The following is a 22018-nucleotide window of genomic DNA, read 5'->3' as shown; positions in this document are numbered from 1 at the left end:
CAGGGCATTTGGGTAGCCTTGTGGTCAAGGCGTTTGCTTGTCACGCCAAGGACCCGGGTTCGATTCCCCACATGAGCACAAAGTGGGAAGCCCATTTTTAGTGTACCCTGCTGTGATATTGCTAGAATATTGCTAAAAGCGACATACAACTAAATTCACTAAGGTCTGTCACCATGAGTTTCACCCTCAGATATAGGAAAGATTCCAGTAGCATGGATGCTGCATCATGGTGCAAACGTCTTTGGTGTTAGGGAAAGAAAAACTTGCTGGAATAAAATGGATACCAAACGTCTGGATCACCAACCCAGAGACACACGGGTGGTCGACAGGGTTCCACCACACACAATAGGAAGGTTGATAGGCAGCTGAATATCACCACATCTTGAATGTCAATGCAGATGACCTGGATCACTGACCAATCGAGATAGTGTCTGGCCTTTGTCTTGCCTGATTGTGGTGTACACATTTTAACATTCCAGTGGAGCCGAACATGACCTGTGGAGTAGGGATGCCTGGGATGGGATCAGTTGAGGCAGAGGAACTGATCCTATATCCTACATGGGGGCATCATGAAATTGTGTGCTAGAGATGGCATTCTCTATTTCTGTATGTGTTCATTAGACTGCTGCATTCAAAATAATCATTGATGTCCACACGTCATCTTATCTTGTCAAGATGCTGATTTCTACTCACAGTGCGAGTCCAGTGTCTGCATCACTGACTCACAAGTGCAAATCTTCTTTTATGATGCCTTATCTTTTCAGACAGTGGTTTCATAGCAACCTTCTTGATACTCTCTTAGATGGTATCATGCCATGATCACATATTGTTGATCATCTACACCAAAATGAAACTTCTTGTTCTCGTTTGGTTGATCAATCTGATTAACAGAATTCTTAACCACATAAATGTAGTCCCTTGTGAAGCTCTATTCTTATACCCTCTATATGCTTTCCTGCTTATAACATAGTATTGACCTAAGGTGTTATCCTAAGGAAATCCCAAATGGGTTTCATGCAAACCCAGGAAATGTAATATATACAGACTAGGATTCAAACAATCATTGGTTCCTGGTGAATCCAAGGGGAACAACTCTACATTGCAGAATGTACCTCAGACTATTGCACCATACGTGACCTCCACCCAAAGCAGCATTAAACCCACTTTCAGAAAAAGGTTTAGTGAACAAGTGAGTGGTTTTACATTGCACTCCACAATATTTCAGTTATATGGTGGCAGTCTGTAAATAATCGAGTCTGGTCCAGACAATCTGGTGATCAACAGCATGTGCATTGATCTACACAAATGGGATTCAATGGCATGTGCCCACCAATTCAGCAAGCCTGAAAACCTGATCCTGTTAGTTTCCAAACAAGCATGTGTTACTGAAAAACTATTCTAACCAAAATCATCACAGGTTTTAAAAACAGAAAGCGTTATTTGAAACAGCGGGCAAATAAATATTTTTACAATTATATGTCATAAAATACAACAAAACAGTACTCAGGAAAATATTTATTGAAGTATAATCCACACACCACATTCATTCACCCAGAGAAAAGAACACACAACAAAACTTGATGACATTATCAGTATGGAGTGGCTTGACAATCAGTATAAAGAGGCAGTTGGAAGTGATGGAAGAAGATGGTGCTGCTTGTTACAATAATGAGGAACAACTGGATTATTTCAGTTAATGATGCACAATCTTGGAACAGTACACACATTTTGCAATAAAACAAGAGCATACACAAAACTGTAGGCAAAACACACCTAAATTTACACCATTATTGGACAAAACTCTGAGGGTCACTTTGACAAAAAGTCTCCACAAACAGTTCAAAATGTTCCCACAAAAAATATAAGTTGTAAGAGTTGTATGATCCGCAGGTAATTGACACTGAAAATACTATGTGCTGCTGTAATGGACATCCAATGATCGAGGGAAAAACAAAGCGCCCTTGAGCAGTTGAACCAACTGGATATCTGCTCTATATAGTAAAAGTTGGTATACAAATATTTTCTGCATAAATATAGAGCACCTAACTGACGAATATAAAATAATAATCAGAGCTTCTGAAATGGCAAATAACAAACCGGTAATGGTTATTCATTTCAAAAAGTTTTTATTTTTGTTTAGATATAATTATTTGAAGACAAATGTCAATGTCTTCAGTTTCAGCACGGCTGAAAATAAGTTAAATCAAGAAGAAAAGAAAAAGCATATGAAGTTCCAGATTCTTTCAAAGATGTCTATGACAGTTACACATGACTGACATAACTCAAACAGGCCAAACATAAGTTAAGTTAACTCACAAGTTAGCTACTTTTACATTCATTTGAAACAGAAACACAAATATTTTCCACATGATAAACCAGGGCCTTAATTTTTGAAGCGCACATAGTGCTAAGATAGATGTAAGTCAATGTTAAGGTATGGCACTTACAACTATCTTAACGCTAAGAGACACTCGAAAATCACATTGGTCACATTGAATGGAATTTGGTTAGGGAATTAGGGTTTGGTTCTTGCTTTCATTGTTATTATTTCAATATTGAGAAACAAACTAGGCAACAAATACCACACAATAAATTCAAGTGCCATCGATGACATGGGGTGTTACATATATGTACCAGCGAGGCATCCAGTGCACCAATGTGACTATGATATACATTGGAATTGACTCATTATATTTGACAGATGTGACAAAGATGGTTAGTTGTACACTACAATACATTTATGTCCCACAAACACATTATAATTGACAGATACATGTATTACCAAAATGGTCTGTAGCATGGCACAATACAATCTTCCACTAAGTCAGTAGATTTCATGAATCTGACAAAGGTGGTCTCTAGTATGGTACAATACATTCACCTCCCACTCGCTCTCTATATCTGATGAATGTAGAGATGAGCTGAAACATCTTGCTAGTCAAAGAAAGCTAGATGCCCATGGTAACACTGAACCATCACCCAAAATTCTTCACATCTATTACTTTCACACACACAATCATGATATTAGTTCTATCCTGAGGAACACAAACATCAACCAACAATAATGATGACAGGGGCACCTTGATGTCTAAATACTGAAACTTCTCCTAAAGAAATCATCAACCCATCACAAAATCACTATAAACAAAATATTATGAAATATTTCTAAATCACTATAAAAGTCAGGTGAGAACAGACCTGGTTCCCTTTGACATATACACAGATGATATCCAATAACACTCAAATATACACTTAGTTCCTTCCAGCCATTCAGCAATACTCCAGCTATATGGCAGTAGTCTGTACATAATCAAGAGTGGACCAGGCAATCCAGTGATCAACAGTCTGAGTATCGATCTAAGCAATTAGGATATAATAAAATGAGTCCACCAAGTCAGTGAGCCTGACCACTCGATCCTGTTAGTTGCCTCTTACAACAAGCATGGGTTACTGAGGATGAATTCTAACCCAGATCTTCATGGGTTGCTGGCAACACTGTTGCAACTGTTTTTATGAGTGGGCCAAATGTTGGGAATATGGACCACTACACAAAGCATTCTCAGAACTAGCATATTCATAGTATATTGAGGGAAACAATTAAAGGAACCCAGGAAAATTACAGTGTCCCTGTTGGAGGAAATCTGAGAATAAACACAGCAGCACTGCTTGAAGTGTTGTTCCCTTATTTGTTTCCTTCAGTATGTATAAAGCATCCAAGCCAGGGAGTAACAATTCTCTTAAATCCATACTAAGTCAAAGCCCTACATCATGGAATATAGCCAAGGTTTTTATCTGATCTGGTTCAGCAGCCAAGTGACTACAGTATAATTTAGCACCAACTGAATGGTCATTCTTGACTTCATCTGCACACTGAAACTAACACTATGGACTAAAGAAACTGACCACATATACAATTAACACTGAACAGGCCAGTCAGTCAAAAGTGAAATCTCAATTGAAAATCTCTTCAAAAATCAAAATCATCATCATAAAAAATTTGAAAGTTCCCAGGACTGCAAAGGAGTTATGGGTATCAACAAGTGTTGACATGCTGCAAATCTAACAACAAGGGTGAGATTCTATTTATTGTTCATAATTATACTTTATTCTAGTTTGTTAACAGTAATAAAAAGTATGCTGAGTGTACAGATCACCAGCTGCAGTGGCAGAGAGGTGAGTGGTGTCATCTCACTATGACATCATAGCAGCAATGACATCACAATGGTCTGCAAAGCAGTGGATACTTGTTCATTTTTAGCAGTATGTTTCAAGAAATATTTTTGGATCTCTAAAAAATCACCACAAGTACAGTTTGGGGAGATTAAAGCATAAAAAAAGTTTTCTTACACTGAAATCACTTACCACTAACACTGATTTATAAAAAAAATCCAGTAAGATGTAAATGATCAAACATTCATTTAATTATATATATTCTAACTGCCACACATACATGTAGGTGATTACAGATATACACACACACATACACAATCCTCAGGTTTCGTAACTTTGTTAAGTATGTAGACTTACACCTGCTAATCACAATTATTGCACAAAATATGTAAGTAAGACCTTTACATGGACAGTACCTACCACAGATTATGTCATGAGGTAAAGCTGTGATGATCTGTCAAACCCTGGAACCTTCAGTTAACTGAGACTTTGTCATAGTTACCAATTTCAGCAGGTCACTATTCAGAAACTATTGGCAAAAGTTTCTTTGATTGGCATTCTAAAAGTTGAGGAGATGAAGAATGGGGATAATTTTTATGGATGTACATTTTTTGTATCGTGTATAGGGGATGTTTCACACCACTGGTTGGCATAAACGTTAGAACCCTATGTCAAAACGGCGTCTATGCAGAATAAAGAAGCTGTATATCCACAAAGACTGGTCTCTTTTCTATATTTGCAAAAGTATTAACAATTTATTATATTCACAATGATTTTCTGGTTTACCCTTTTATGCCGTTGTTTTTTAAACAGGTATGGTAGGTAAATGAAATGGAAATGCAGTCTCACATTACCTATCATCAGTCATTACCTATTATCAGTCATTACCTATTATCAGTCATTACCTATCATCAGTCATTACCTATCATCAGTCATTACCTATCATCAGTCATTACCTATCATCAGTCATTACCTATCATCAGTCATTACCTATTATCAGTCATTACCTATTATCAGTCATTACCAATTATCAGGCAGTTGAAATTAAAGAAGTATAGTAACAGAATATTATCCTTATCAACCAAGCTACTGTATCAGTATAATGGTAAGATTTGGCCATTAAGACCTCAGGTATAATATGAACATTTCTGACTTGGTTAGTTGAAGATTTTTCACTACAAACCACAGGTTGAAAACAAACAAAAACACCCTATCCACTAAGTCATTCTGTTTATTATAATCACTAAAACAACTGACAGTACTGAAACTGGAAAGTATGAAATCAAACATACAAAAAAGTATCATAATTTCTACAGTTATTTTAGATCATTAAAACATCTCCAAAGATAGTTGAATGCAACCTGTAAGACTGGTTCAGGGTCACCCAAAGTACTGCAAGATGTTGGAGGTCATTAATTTCACTTTATTAATGCATCAAAAATCAAAACCTGTAATTACTGGCTTGTAGCATACATTTCAATATAAAAGAAGCTCAACAAATGAAAACAGTACAGAAGTCATGGTATATAAGACCCACACAGCACAAATGTGTAAAACCCTGATAACAAGTAACATATCCTGAATGGCAAAAGAAACACAACTGTGAGTGTTTTTGGTCAAGTTTTTAAACAGAAGACATAAAAAAGTTGACAAAAAGCAATGAAGCTGTTGAGCATTCTTTTCACAACTGGAATGGAAGTTAGCTCTCCAGCACAAAAACCATTGGCATCACAAAACATTTTCCTTGAATAAATTGTTGTCGTTTGTTTATTTTGTTATTTTGGATTAATGTTTCACCAAAATATTGTACGGTCATCATTTGCAGAAAGGAACACATTTTAACAGATAATTGTTCATAAAAACTAGTCATAAAGCATAATGACAAGGAACCTGGTCACTTTCTTCATCTGCAGAAACTTTGGAAATCTACACTTGCTGCACATATTTTAGATTTGTATGGGATATCTTGGATACATTTGTTTTAGAGTCTATATAAGAAAAGGTCACATGGTACTTTAGGTCCTCCAACCTACAGGTGTCACTTGATGATTACCTTTGAGATGATTATCCTAAGATAAATCCATTCATCTATGACTAGAACTACTAACATACAACATGTACAAACTCTCTAACAGCATCTCAAAACCAAACTTCTACAACTATTTCAAACAATCTGCATCCATACACAAACATCTCTCCTCTCCTCTAAAACATAACAAGAGGTGCAATATGTCATTATCTGGGGTTGGAAAAACTAGCACAAAATACAACAGGAATTATATTTATTACATACTGCTCTGGTATTATATATATATTGGTATTATTAACAGTATATGCCTTTAGAACTTTCGTTACCGTCACAAAATATATTTTAACAATTTTAAAACTGATTGAGGAAATATTCATGAACTACACTTTACAAACTTTGGCCATATTTGTTTTTTTCAGAAAAGTAGTAATTAGCCATTTTTTCTAGAAAAATAGTGCTTTACATATTTCGAAGGCATTTTTCTAAAGTGAACTTAACAGTTCTTTCTAGATACAGTCAAAACACTATGATATCGTCCCTTTCACCTGTCACAACATATATTATGATATTGTTTCTATGGTTCCAGTTGACAAGTTTTAGCATGGACTAACAGCTATAAACGTAACACAAACAATACACATATATAGTTTGGCTGATACTTTCAATATTTATAAACATATGATTCAAAAGTAACACAATATTCTGTCAGTAGTTCTATGAGTAAATACCAATTGAACCAATGAAATTAAAATTATGCATAACCCAATTGTTTACTAAACAAAGTGCCTTGTCTTTTCGCTCACGCAATACAAAATGTCACACTAGTTTTCACGTAAGTCGCATGGCACACTTGCTTGTGTAGAATGTCAAAGTATGATATCCATCCTCGATCATCAAGGATAATATGTCTCCATTTCACGATGACACATATAGGGATCAGCATGTAACTCTATTTACTAACTTACTCTGGCCTGACATCACAACCACACATTCCAGGATACTGATGCAGAGTACAAAATGTGGATGGTTGATAAATCTTGGGGTTTTGCTGCATCTCATTTATGAAAATCTGAAGTTGTTATTCAAAATATTACATCAACTTAACATAGAAAACTAACAAGCAGACTTTCAATTTGATCCCCCAAACAAGGGTCCAGCGGACACTCACGAACCAATTTCAGTGGTCTGTATGGGCAATATGTGGTCCTGTAAAGTAATGAAATAATGTACTGTACTGAACTGTAAAATTTAGCTATTATTTTAATCAAAGGAACCTTATATTACTCAAAATTATTTGAAATTGCTATGATGAATGTTATTGTGCATCTATTGACACAATATATATCTATTCTGTGCCTGATCTGTATATGTACACTGGACATTTCTGCATCACGTAAGTCATACATAACGTATTTGTCATGGCCTGATTTAACAGTCTACTGTAAGAAGGAAGATTTCCCAACTATGCATTTATAAACCATATAAGTGTTTGTATTTGAAGATGTGAGCTAAACAAACAATGACATCTGACACTGGGTGTCAACATCCTGGGTCTATAGACACAATCCCTAGGACAGCACACATATAGGTCACTCCACTATTTTCAAGTCTGGTCAGGCATTTGTCTCAGTCAACTTTCTTTTCTTCTTCTGTTTTAGGATACTGGATTTCACCTACAAAAAACAAGAGTCATCAGAAGGTGACATATCCCCCCAGTCCCCACTTATTTGAAAGGACTTCTGAAGGTTTCTTGATATTTTTTTAGATCAAGTTTGAATCGTTTCCTTGGAAATCATGAAAAATATAAATGCCATATATCTGTAAGCAACATAAGGCACCAATTCAAGATCTGTCTCATCAGTGCCAAGAGCTGTTGAAAGATATCAAATGGTTTTCAAGTTGTACTCCGGAAACAAAGCCAAACCCTCCCTTTTGAGACTAAGTCCAAATTGTTTCCATGGAAACCGGGGAAAAAAGAAATGCCAAAACTTTGTAAATAGCACAAGGCACCATTTTGTGGTCTGCCTCACATATCTGCCACGTTTTGCTGATAGTTTTCGAGTTGTGCTCCAGAAACGAAGCCCATCCTTCCATTTTGAGACTAAGTCCGAAATGTGTCAATGGAACCTGAGAAAATAATAAATCACAAAAACTTGTAAACAGCAAAAGGCACCACTTTGGGGTATGGCACACATATCTATCAAGTTTTACTGACCGATATTAAGAAGTTTTTGAGTTCTGCTCCAGAAACAAAACACACCTCTCACTTTTGAGATTAAGTCAAAAACGTTTCCATGGAAACCGAGAAAATAATAAATCACAAAAACCTGCAAACAGCAAAAGGCACCAATTTAGGCTCTGACTGATATATCTACCAAGTTTTGCAGAAAAATATTGAAAAGATTTTTGACTTCTGCTCTGGAAACGAAGCCCATCCCTCCATTTTGAGACTAAATTCAAAACGTTTTCATGGAAACCGAGAAAATAATAAATCACAAAAACCGGTTGATAGCAAAAGGCACCACTTTGGGTTCTGATTGATATATCTACCAACTTTTGCAGAAACATATTGAACAGTATTTTAGTTCTGCTCCAGAAACGAAGCCCATCCCACCATAAGACTAACACCAAAATGATCCATGGAAGGCACAGCCATATGCTCAGATTATTATATCTATCAATTTTGGTCTAAAAATATTGAACAGTTTTGAGTTATGCTCCAGAAACAAAATGATGATGGACAGATGGACAGACAGACGAGGTATCGACTAGCTCCCCCTGCATTACATGCCGGGAGTTAATAATTAGCAGACAGTTATCTAGGATGATGGCTTCTAATCTGTTATGAATTATAAAATGATTTTACCATCCATGAACATTTTCTATTATATTAAGCAACATTTTCTTTCCAATACATACAAAATATCTTTACAATGTTCATTATTTGGTCTAAAAAGCACACAAGGGGGATGCTTTGAACAAGTGGAGGGGGCAGCAGGGTAGCCCAGTGGGTAAAGTGTTGGCTTGTCACACGGAAGATCTACATTTGATTCCCTACATAAGTACAATGTGTGAAGCCCATTTTTCGCCACCATGATTTTGATGGAATATTGCTGAAAGCGGCGGAAAACCATACTTACTCATGCACAGATGCAGTGGCGCAGTGCAACTTGCAAAGTTTCTTGGGCAATCTTACCTGAACTGCTTTCAACACAACCATTCCTATGCCTGTACTCTTACCACTGTTATTGTGTTTACATCTGATTATTTACACTGATTCACCCTTGGGTTTAAGCTTCTGCACATCATGATGAAAACACAAGTTCAGTTCCACACATGATGCTGGAATATTGTTGAAAGCATAGAACCATTCTCTCCTACTCTGATGCTGCCAGACACTGACCTGCTCCCTCTTCCTCCAGCATGTAGTCCTCCTCCTCATCCTCATCCTCGGCCATCTCGTCATCAATAGGCTCCATGCAACACAGACTGTAGCAGACGACGCTGATGATAATGGTTGGTAGGCCAAACATCAGCAGAAACAGCCAGCGGGATGCCTGCCATATGCTCTGGGAGGTACACAGGGAATATGTCAGAATATTCCCAGATCAGAAATTACCACAACTTGTCACCACAGTCAATTAATGAATACCTCCATATTTCATAATCATATGAAAGCAGAGTCCACTGTGTGATTCTGACGAATCTTTTGTATATGTTTAAGAATTCCTGTCTAGTGACGATATTTGTAAAAGGATGAATGTATCCTGGCTTTGAATAGTTGTAACCGAACACATGCACAGGCATGGCAATATTCATCAGAACAATTACAAGACAAGAAGATTCCACATAAAGGACTTCACACAGTATCATTACTATGTTGAGTTATAACAGTTACCCTCTGTATTGAAGAAAGCAGGAATCATTTAAAAGTAAAAGTACATCACACACATAAAACAGGTCTGAGTTAAGACACAACTGGGATACCACTATGTGTCCATCAAGTGTCCGAGCGTTAGTTGCCTCTTATGATGGTTACACGGTTTACTGAAGATCAATTCTGATCCGCTCTTTCTTTGCAGGTCAGAAATTTTTGGGACTCACCACAACTGTAGACACCAAGTCATAGCCAAGTCTCAGAAGTCTCTGTAGAAAGCCAGTCCCTCCTGATCCCTGCAACAACATACACCATGTCTAGTCATCGCTCTGTCAGTGACCAACAGATTCAGACACTGGCCAGTTGTCAGAATACTGGTCCATTACAAATGACATATTCATACATTATATTTTCATCATCTACAAATGTCTAGTGCATTTTTTATACCCAGATCCACAATGCTCAGACAGACAAACATCTCTTTCACACAGGTCTACAACTATCCCATACATTCCAATTGTGTTCAGGTAACATGAATAAGGTTAGTCTCCCTTCAGTCCCTCCCTATCACCTTCCTTCCCTCCCTCCCTTCAATCCCTCCCTATCACCTTCCTTCCTTGCCTTCCTCCCTCCCTTCAATCCCTCCCTATCGCCTTCCTTCCCTCCCTCCTTCAATCCCTCCCTATCGCCTTCCTTCCCCCTATCGCCTTCCTTCCCTTCCTCCCTCCCTTCAATCCCTCCCTATCACCTTCCTTCCCTCCATCCCTCCCTTCAATCCCTCCCTATCACTTTCCTTATCTCCCTCCTTCAATCCCTCCCTATCGCCTTCCTTCCCCTCCTATCACCTTCCTTCCTTCCCTCCCTTCAATCCCTCCCTATCGCCTTCCTTCCCTCCCTCGCTCCCTCCCTTCAATCCCTCCTTATTGCCTTCCTTCCCTCCCTCCCTCCCTCCCTCCCTTCAATTCCTCCCTATCTCCTTTTCCTCCTTCCTTCCCTCCCTTCCCATGTCTCTGTGTCCAACTTGACCAGCTGATCCACAAATTGACCCATTGTTCCATAATCAAACAGTCACATCTAAATACCTCAATTTTCCCATCTTCCACATCCTGTAGGAACTGCTTGAAGGAAGCTACTGTGAAGTCTGTTACACTGGATTCTGGAAAGTAGTGCATGTGCTTCTCAGGGTCAAGGACAAAGACAGTGGGCGTCCTGAGGAAGGACATGGTGATGGTGTTGGCGGTGTCCACATCATTCATCCACAGAAACTGGTACTTGCTGGATCAATACAAGAACAAGGCGAATGAGTGAGTGAGTTTTACACCACACTCGGCAATATTCCGGCTATATGGCAGCAGTTTGTAAATATTCCATCATGGACCAGACAATCCAATGATCAACAGCATGAACATTTTTCTATGCAGTTGGGATACAATAAGACAAGTACATAGGAAAAACGGACAATGGAAAATAACAATATCAACATTAACTTTATAGAGTCTGTAGTTAAATTGGGCAATATGTGATACACAAAGACTAAAAGTACAATTATATAACAATACCATCCATAAATAACACATATTACTGGGAATATTATAAAATATTTCTCAGAATTTGAGAAAAAAATAATCCTAACTTTATGTTGTCCATTTATTAATTACGGGAACTAAAATATCAACACTATATATTATGAATTTCAGAGAGTAATTTGTAATAAATATGTAATTAAGATGTACATTTTTCTTACCTGTGCAGGTGTCCACGGGGTTCTGTGGCAATCTGCTGTGCTATACTTTTTATTCTGAAAGGTTGAAAAAATACAGTTACACCACTTGATTCCATAACAAAGAGTATGGGCACATTCTTGTTTTTGACTCACTAAATTCTAAGTAGTGATTTTGAATTTAGGTCACACTCATCAATATTCCAGCCATATGACAACAGTCTGTAAATAAACCAGTCTGGACCAGACAGTCCAGTAATCACTAACATAAGCAACTAATGACATGTGTCAACCAAGTCAGAGAGCCTGACAACCGATCCTGTTAGTTGCCTCTTATCATCATCATCATGATATTTATATATTTGTAGTGATAAATCCACAACCTAGAGAATGCTCAATGAGTCATTATTAACCCTGTCAGAGTGGTCTCAAATTTCACTCTCAATGCCATGGGGAAAGTTCAACCCATGCTGCCTTACAACCCTCTAGAATGTTAAGCTACATAAACATCTATCCATAACATATAGACATTACTTTGATAGTAAATGGACACAGAGTTTAAATATTTTAATCAGATCTAAGAGACTGTAAACAGTCAACAGCCATGATGGTCATGTTATCCTCACAACTAGCTCTGTTGCAGACCTACCCTGAGGGACAATCTGTAGATGGGGAATCAGCCAAATTACACAATCTTCTGCTGATGTTTCAATACAGCTGTTGTTGGAAGTTGAAAGAGAAATTTGTTTGTTCAAAATGCTCAAAATACCACAATTAATTCACTTGTTCAGTCAGTAGGTGGATGATTTTATGACTGCTTCCATGATTTCAGTGAAAACAATAGTTTGAATTAAAAAAGAAAGATAACTCTTCCAGGACTATATCCTGCCTCTAACCACCATTTTACAACACTTCCCCTTGTATTTCATCAGTGACATTACTACATTATAACTAATCCTGTTACTTTGTATATTTGTTTGTCTGCTTATTAATACTACAACCTGCAACATTTGTGCAGTGTAAATAATCACATCTGAACCACAGAATCCAGTGATGGAACATAGTGAGCACCAGTCTTCAATCTGATCACATAAGTTACTTTTCAGATCAAGCAAGGGTTGCTGAAAATCAATTTTCACCTGGATTTTTACAGGCATGTTGCAACAGAATTATTAAATGTGCATCAAAAACTACATTTACTGACCATATTATAAGGCAAACACACCATCAGTCAAGTCCCAGTGTTTAACACATGCAGTTAGAATCCATACTGAGCCACTTTTTGGTCTAGCCAAGCTTCACATATTTTTTTCTGAACCCCAACTTTCCTTTAAAGTCCAGATCTGTGATAAAACCATTCAAACCAGTGACACAAACTTGCTCAGATAATTGATGTCTTCCCCCAAAATAATTATGAACACCTTCACTATCATGTTACTGTGTTACTGTGGTGTTTCATAGTAACAGGACATTGGGTCCTGTAAGCTTCAGATGTCTGTCTGACCCACTGAAAATTCACCGGACCCACAGAATAAAATTAAAAACACATTTTTCTGATTTAACATTTCTCATTATTGGCATTGAAATTATTAACATTATATAATGACAAACATCATAAACATAAATTTATAAACAGTGAACAAGTGTCACATGCCACAAATAACAACTTGACACAAAGTTATTGTGCTATATTCAGTCAGACAGGTTGGGAACTTCTGTCTGACTGTTGGCAAATCTGCCGGATTTGTCAGAGGGTCAGACACTATTCGTGAACACTGATGTTACCATTCTCCAAATAATATTAAGCATATTGGTAAAATATAGTCAAACACGTACATTTGCTTGTAACCACTCCTGTAAATCCAGGGTGCACTTATCTTAAATGTAGTTGTCTTACATGCAGTATCTAATATCTATTATCCAGCTTGTCAATCTCTGCACATTTTCATCGTATGAGCAGAATAAAGGAAGTCAAGTACTATGCATCAATGACCACACAATTCACCAAATCAGAGTCCAAGAAAACATAAACTATAATAATGCAATATATTTGGGACCACCAAAGAGTTGTGAGTCTGATCACCAAGGAAATGATACAAATGGAGCTGTTTTTGTGTTTAATTTTTCTACACATATCTGTCAACCTCAAGCAAATTGGTTTTGATATGTTCCAGCCTCATAAACCCCATTTTGCTCCACTTTTGTGGTACCCCTCAAAACACAAAATCTGCAATACAAACCGCACACTTCAGGAAACAAAATATGCAAAAAAAACAGTTTGAAACTACAATCAGTAGTTAAGGGCATGCCATTATCCAACATGTCTTTTTCATTTTCTGCTATTATTGTACAATTATTATACCCAATGTGTTGTTATGACCATACTATCCATATACGTGAAATTTTACGCATGGCCTTGCTAATGGTTCCTTCATAATGAAACAAAAGCTTTTGAAACATTGGACATTGAGAATGTAGTTCACTGGTCATAATTTAAAGTCACTCAAACACATCAGACAGACCAGACATTCTCCAACCACGCAGGATCATTTCGTGATCTTTGCTCACCTTTCAAGACTTTCAAGTTGGATTGGATTTACAAATGTTGTCATAAGACAAGCAGTAGCAAGCAGTCATATGACCAAACATGGCAACATAACCCAAACGTCAGCTCATATCTCTTCCTTGCTTAACAATCTCAAATCTGGTTATTTCGTAAATAAGAGGTGTTAAAAGAAAATGGACAACATCAAGGTTTCAGGGTGTCATACTTTATCATCAACACAGATTCCTGAGCTGTACTAACTTCGTGACGCATTTTAGACTAGATCCTCCCACTGGCATTAATTTCGTGATGCGTTAATATAATTATTTACAGTATCTACTAAATGTGAGGTAACAGGTGTCTCTCGTGTCTGAATTAAGTTCAGTCACGAGTCCATGATTTGTTGTCTAATCTGGTAGCTAATTACACGATCACATCTTAAAATATCATGGTGTTTACTTCAGTCATGAATGAAACTGCCTTTTCCATGCTCTAGAATTCATGTCTTATGTTTGTGGTGTATAAATGTCATAATATACTGTAATATGTACTCATTGCATGTTCTGCAATATGTGGAAAGGCATTGATAAAAGCATCAGGCTTGTTTGCCAATCTACTCAACTTCAGTAATATACTATTAGTAATTGCTCTATTGAATAAGAAATATTGTTTAAAACAACTCTTGCCTCTCTCTGTAAGCTACAAAGTGACATTAAACTGGACAGTACAATATGTTTCCATCTGACTTCAGCGAAACTGATGTCTCTCCATACGCTACAAAGCGACATTAAACTGGACAGTGGTAAAACGTTTACATCTGACTTCAATGAAACTGAAGCAGCAAGGATTATGATGAGGTGATGGGGTAATCCTATCAGGATATTTGTCCTTCAATGAAAAACAAATGTTCTTCTAAGTACTATGCGCTTAGTTCACCTCTGGCTATCAGCAAAAACACTGTTGCTTTACCACAAATGGAATATTTCACATTTCAGGAATATTTGTACTGGAATGTGACAACCTTAGATGCGTTATTGTGGAATGTGACAGTCTTATGAATGAATAAATTGATCAATAGATGATCCATGCCACTTTTCCATCCTCTCATCCTGAAAACTTCTGTTTCCATCTGTTCATTATCAATTTTCAGTCTGTCCTGCATTTCATTGAGCACCCACTATCCACAAGAATGGAAAAAGATTTTTGAAAAAAGAAGGTTGCGCAGTTTAGGAAGAGGGGTTGCACAGTACATTTTCAGCCATTTTCTGAAAAGTTACAATGGTCATTTAATCAGCTTACAGGCAAATCAGAGTAACATACTCCTGCACCCACTGAATCTTCTCTCTGGATCCCACTTTTCCACAGTTCTTTGCTATCAACTCTCCTTTTCTAAATTTATCTATCCCTCATGCCTTCCTTCAGCATCCAACGATAATGACAAATCTAAAATCCACTATAAGTCATCATTCTTCCATCTATCCATCCTTTCCTTCGTCCCTTTGTCTCGCATCCAATTATCCTTATCTAACATACACTACAATTCAATTCAATTCCCAATCCATCCATCCATCCATCCATCCATCCCATTGAATTCACTCCTTGTTTTAGCATGTCATTATCCTGATGTATCAGTCATGCATTACAATTCAAGAAATGTAAAACATCTTCTCAGCAGATCTAATTTCACAATTTTTATCACTCATACACACAGCATATTCTGCACATTACATAAATTCAAGAACTCATAAATCAAACATTTTCATATTTATTTTTAAATCCCCTCTCCTCAACAATGCAAGGAGTAGTCAATAACACTTAACACTGCAAGAACCACAACCATTTCCCCCATGTCGCCCAACACCCACACCACATGAGACTGATTATCTTTATGGATATGTGTAGATGAACTGTATGACTGCCAATCCCTTCTCCCAGCTGGTAGATTATGGTAATGTACCCTTGGGAATAACTGGCTTATATCACAGCTTTATCATACGAACAGTGTTAATAAAGAGATTGTGGTCACAGTTCAAGGCCTTGTATTCACTGATAGGTGTCATTTCTGACACTGGTGCTGACTGGTGCAAAGATGTTTATTTTTTAAACATCTGTGTAAGTCATGTCAAAACTCCAATTGATCAGAAATCAGATAAAAAAAGGTGATAGTTAAATTCATCTTCCACATGACTGACATAACTATGTTATTCTTGTATAAATACACCAGTTCAGATTTTGTTGAGTATTAGAGTCAGGAGGTAAAATGCAGTTTAAGAATTTAAAAAGTTTTCACTCATATGATGATGTGCATCTGTGTGTATGTGTGGCTGCTTGTACGGGCAGCCCAGACTTACCTGGTTATGTTGTGCTAGGTCACTGTGATACCATGCCTCAGTTAAGCATGAAAACCCCAGACACAGCAAACTGACTCCATTCTCACCACTCCTTGTTCCATTTATGCTGAGCACCAGGCAGGGATCAACAAGTACCATATTTTAACATCTTTTGGTATGGCACAGCTGGCACCTAACCCACGATCTTCCTCTCTCCAAACAATTGCCCTAACCACTACACACAGATTCTTAGGCCTGATTTCATTGTTGATGTGATGTTTAGTTCACTGAACATGAAGCAGTGGATGGAGGGAGATGCATGATGTAATATGATGATATCACTGAAATGACACATGCTGCTGAAGCTGGTGTGTGTTTCTATATCAAAAGACCCCTGAAGGTCCCAGGGTAGAATAGGCCTTCAGCAACCCATGCTTGCCATGTAAGGCGACTATGCTTACCATAAGAGGTGACTAACAGGATCGGGCAGTCAGGCACGCTGACATGGTTGGCACATGTCATCGGTTCCCCACTGTGCAGATCGATGCTCATGCTGTTTATCACTGGATTGTCTGGTTCAGACTCAGTTATTTACAGACTTTCGCCATATAGCAGGAATGCTGCTAAAAGCAGCGCAAAATTCAGTTAACTCACTTACTCACTATTTCAAAATGTTACTTAAATTAATTATGCCATTTTCCTTCATCTTCATCAAAAAAATTCCGAATTTGATGAACAAAGAAATCTTTCTCCACCTACAAGGACAGTCACTGACTTATGCAGAGTATATGAAGTCTCTGTGTCTTATTCTTCTATGCATCTCTTCAGTCATTCATATACAGGTTTACAAGCCACTTTTCAGCCTTTTTGATACTGGTAAGCAAGGGAATCTGATGAAGCTTGAAATAGATACAAACTGATAACTGGTGGCTAAGTTTGGGTCAAACTAAGGATCTACTCTGTCCTTTATAAGCAAACTGAACATCTGTTGGTTGCCATTAAACCTGTTCTGACCTACCAAAGAAAACTTTTTAACTGTGCAGAGAAGCCATCATTAATCATGGAAATAGCAACATAAACATAATACCTTGCTACTGAAACAGCAAAAAACAGCAACTTTAATAACATGTTTATGTTGCTATTTCCATGATTAATGTGGAATTTTCAGCTTTTTTTGCACAGAGGGATATATTTGGGGGTAGGTCTGCTGTTGTGCCTTTCTACACCAAAAAAGCATAGAAGGAAACAGTCAGCCTTTCAAACTGTCACTCTCACAAGTGGAAGAATATGGTACTCTTGGTGATGTCTCCAGATAACATCAACAGTATTATCTACACTAATGATGTACAAAATATATCACAAAGTTTCATCAAAATTCGAAACATAAGGGCTGGTCACTTCACAGCACTGCCTGGAAACAATTTGAAATCTGATACCTTGATATCATCTCCAGATGAAACTGAGAGGAGGTAAAGAGTTAATCCAAGAATTATCACACCCATCATATTCAACCCAGTGTCTACCTACAACATCACTGGTTTCATCATATCCTTCATCATATCCTTCATCAAGCAAGCAAATGACCTAACGTATCCTTCATCATATCCTTCATCAAGCAAGCAAATGACCTAACGTATCACTCACAACATCACATGACTATGGATGCAATTTTAATTCAGATGAGATCTGTTTCACAATTTTCAATCAGTGTTTGCCTCAGCTGAGAAAGGCAGACATTCACATCAATGTTTTTCAGATTTTTAACTCACCAATTAGGACTAATAATGAAAAAAGATAAAAAATAATTTCTGCAAGAAGGTAATTAAAATATATGTCAGAACAAAGAATCTTCCCTCTACACAGTCCTCAGAAACACATGCTCACAAAACACAAAGTGAACTTTACCTTAAGTGGTGATTTCTATTGATTAAGGACATGTGTTTTTCTTCGCTTTTATGTCCAGTATAAAGTAAATTATATTAGACTATTTCAAATGTACCTTATGCTTGCTTTTTCATAGTTCTACTTTTCAGCCAAAAAGTGGCACGGGCACAAAAAATGAAAATGAAACTATTTTTCTTTTATTTCAGATTGTGAATTTTAAAGCTCTGGTTGGTTGAATCCGGTAAACGAAAAATTAAATAAGTGGTGCCTCATGTCAAGGCTAGCCATGAATATGAAAGTGATGCCAAAGATGCAGAGTCAGCAGAATGACAAATTCCAGGTCAATTTTTTTTAAGTCCCCTGTGTAATGATCAGCCTCATTTGTGCCGCCATTCAGCACACAGATGAACAAAACAAATGCACCAAAGAACCTCATGTTGTTTTTAACCATCAAACTGGCTTAATGTCACCATCCTTAAGACTTTATTTACATGAGGAACAAATAATTTTTCCATTCTTTCAAGAATTTTAAAGTTCTTAGGGCTACTAAATTCTTTTCTTAACAATTAAATTTTAAAAAACATTGACCATGAACTTTCATGAACTACTTATAATGAACTTTCATAAACTACTTATAAACAGTTTTCATGAAGTAGTTATAATGAACATTCATGAAGTACTTATCATAAACCAAGCACTTTCATACGCATATACACATACAAGCATATTTCACAAACACTGCGAAGTATCGCCAATTTAAACAGCAATTTGTCAAATTGTGAGCCACAGAAAATTGTTTCAAATAATTTTAGTTTGTAATTAGAGTTGTTTACTTTTCGCATTTTATATAAGACACACAGCAAGAGACTGAGTCTGAAGAAATGTCTGTTATAATCATCAGTTTGTTTTAAGCACGTCAGATGTAGAGGATATTAAATGAATGCCCATGTCATACTATGTCTACAACATGAGTGTCAAAAGTTGGTATTTCACGAGCATGAGCAAGGGATATACCGATATTTAGGCACAAGTATCGTAAACATAGTATTTTCTGGGCACAAATGTAATATTCTATTTCTTACCAAGGTGTTAAATTGTGGACAATAAACCCAAATCTACTTTAAACATAGGCTGGCTACCTGCCATCGCTGCTTGTAGAACGCAACATAAAAGAAGAACCATGACATCATGGCATTGTTCATGACGTCATGTTACCATGACAAAGTTATACTTTGCCCTAGATCATCGTACAGAAAATATGAACCCTGATATGTTTGCCCTGTTAAGTAATAAATATATACAGTTTACTGTAAATATCCCTTCTACTTTGGGCATGAACACAAGAGACAAGTCTGGTTGTAGGAACTCAGATTCCCGTTCACAATGGTATAGGTACAGCCTGCCAGATCTAAACAGTCGCCTATAGAAACATTTCCAATTATCAAACCAGCCATTATATTCTATACAATGGCAGTAATACTATTTTCCAACCCAGACAGATTCAACATTTAAGTAGCACACCATATCATAAATGACTATAATGATAAACTTGAAGAAAGAGAAAAGAACATCCTTGTTTTATGCAATAACAAATTAAAAATAAATGAAAAAATACCATAGTTCCAAGAATTTATTATTGGTATGTTTCACTAGTTATTGCCAATAATCAATAAAAACAGGGAGTTATATAATATTTCAGTAGTATGAGGATCTTCTTCATCCTTGACATCCATGTATGACCACTTTATCATTTCACTTTATCAAATACCATCCAAAAATCAATATCATCTTTCAGTACAATGCTAGCAATTTTATGAATAACTGCTTTTTTAGTTTGGGTTGCGACATTTTAATACTGATCCTTGTACCTTGGCAATAGTTTGACAACTGTAAAAATGTTGAAACATGGCACTCATGAAAAAGGATTTTGTTAATCCTAATACTTGTCAACCTAATGGTCAAAACACAGACTCTTAAAACCTCACTCTTCCCATTTTTAATGACTTGATTCGGCAGTTTTGATAGTTTATTTAGTTGTCTACAAGTAGGATTAAAAAATAAATGTTGAGTTTCTATTCAGTTGAATGTATGGAGAATTTAAAAATTGTGACATTTTGTTTAAAAGACTGCAAGTAGAATTTTGTAAAATGATTCTGGACAGGAATTGTCCCCAGAATTCAATGCAATGAATGGGCAGTGGATATGATAATCTACTCATAAAACACCTGGTGTCATCATTTGTTAAATAATGATCCATGAGCACATGTCGTACAGTCATCTCTGTCTCTGGCGTGGTGTGGCAAGGCGTGGCAAGGCAAGGCGTGGCATGGCAAGGCGTGGCGTGGCGTGGCAAGGCTAGGTGTGGTGTGGTGTGGCAAGGCGAATCAATGTGGTGGCGAGGTGGCGTGGTGTGGCAATGTGAGGTGAGGTGAGGTAAGGCGAGGTGGCATGGCGTGGTGTGGCGTGGCATGGCGTGGCGTGGCGTGGCGATGCGAGGTGAGGTGAGGTGAGGTGAGGTGAGGTGAGGTGAGGTGAGGTGAGGTGAGGTGAGGTGAGGTGACGTGAGTGAAGACTAAGTCTCACTGGTAGTATTTCAGCCATATCGTGACTATATCAAATTACATATTAATGATAATAATAGGTATTTTTTTTTTAAATGCTGTCAACATAGCACAGGGAAATGACGAATTTATCGCAGATATAAGACCACAAAATCAAATAATGTTTTGGGTAATAATGAAACATACAACTTTATAGCAGACATCTTCTGGTTTATTGCACTGACTTAGGGCAATGTTTATGTGCAGGTTCTTAAACTTTTAGTTTTGCTTAAAGCTTGACAACAATGTAAGTCACTCTAACCTTGGTAACAGTGTAGGAATCTAGACCAAAAGTTGCTCTGCACAAGAAACAAGAAATTTTATCCATAAAATCGTATCCTTCATAATTGACTCTCCAACTTCTGGACTGCCAATCAAACAATTAAAGTTTGCATACCTCACTAATTGGCAAATGGAGGTGAACTTCATATTTAAACTCAAGCCTAGTTTCACTTATTTTTAAAACATTTGCCATTTATAACAGTGTGCATATAAGCTGGAGTCATTGGTGTTTGATTTGATAACATAATCATTAGTTTCTCGTAAGCCCTGCTAATTGTTTACTCATCTGTACACATTCTGTGGAGTCTCAATGTCACAACTTGCCATGTTGTAGTTGAGAAGCTGGACATTTTAACTATCCAAGCTGTGCAAACAACACACACAATTCCCAAAGTTGACATTATATGTTCAAAACAAAACATTGTCAAAACAAATGTGTCGAAAAATATCGTCAGAGGTTCAGTATTATGTGGAAACAATTATTGTAATATGTGTCCTGCAAGTAGTATGTTCTCCTGAGCCACATGTAACCTAATCACCATTTGAGACAAACCACATTTTATAGATTACTGTCCCTATGG

General features: G+C 37.1%; 1 protein-coding gene across 1 annotated transcript in view; it reads right to left on the bottom strand.

Moving 5' to 3' along the window:
* Nucleotides 1–7758: 7758 nt before the first annotated feature.
* LOC137257771 (protein disulfide-isomerase TMX3-like) overlaps nucleotides 7759–22018 on the bottom strand; it is a 115304-nt gene continuing 101044 nt past the window's right edge. Inside the window, exons 10-14 of the mRNA XM_067795195.1 lie at nucleotides 11821–11874; nucleotides 11159–11351; nucleotides 10304–10372; nucleotides 9603–9768; nucleotides 7759–7872 (exon numbers count right to left, since the gene is read on the bottom strand). Of these exons, the coding sequence (XP_067651296.1) occupies nucleotides 7826–7872; nucleotides 9603–9768; nucleotides 10304–10372; nucleotides 11159–11351; nucleotides 11821–11874 (529 nt within the window). The 3' untranslated portion in view covers nucleotides 7759–7825. The remainder of the gene's footprint in view (nucleotides 7873–9602; nucleotides 9769–10303; nucleotides 10373–11158; nucleotides 11352–11820; nucleotides 11875–22018) is intronic.

Source organism: Haliotis asinina, chromosome 12 (assembly GCF_037392515.1).
Source record: "Haliotis asinina isolate JCU_RB_2024 chromosome 12, JCU_Hal_asi_v2, whole genome shotgun sequence".
Lineage (NCBI taxonomy): Eukaryota > Metazoa > Mollusca > Gastropoda > Lepetellida > Haliotidae > Haliotis > Haliotis asinina.
This window is presented reverse-complemented; position numbering and strand designations above follow the sequence as displayed.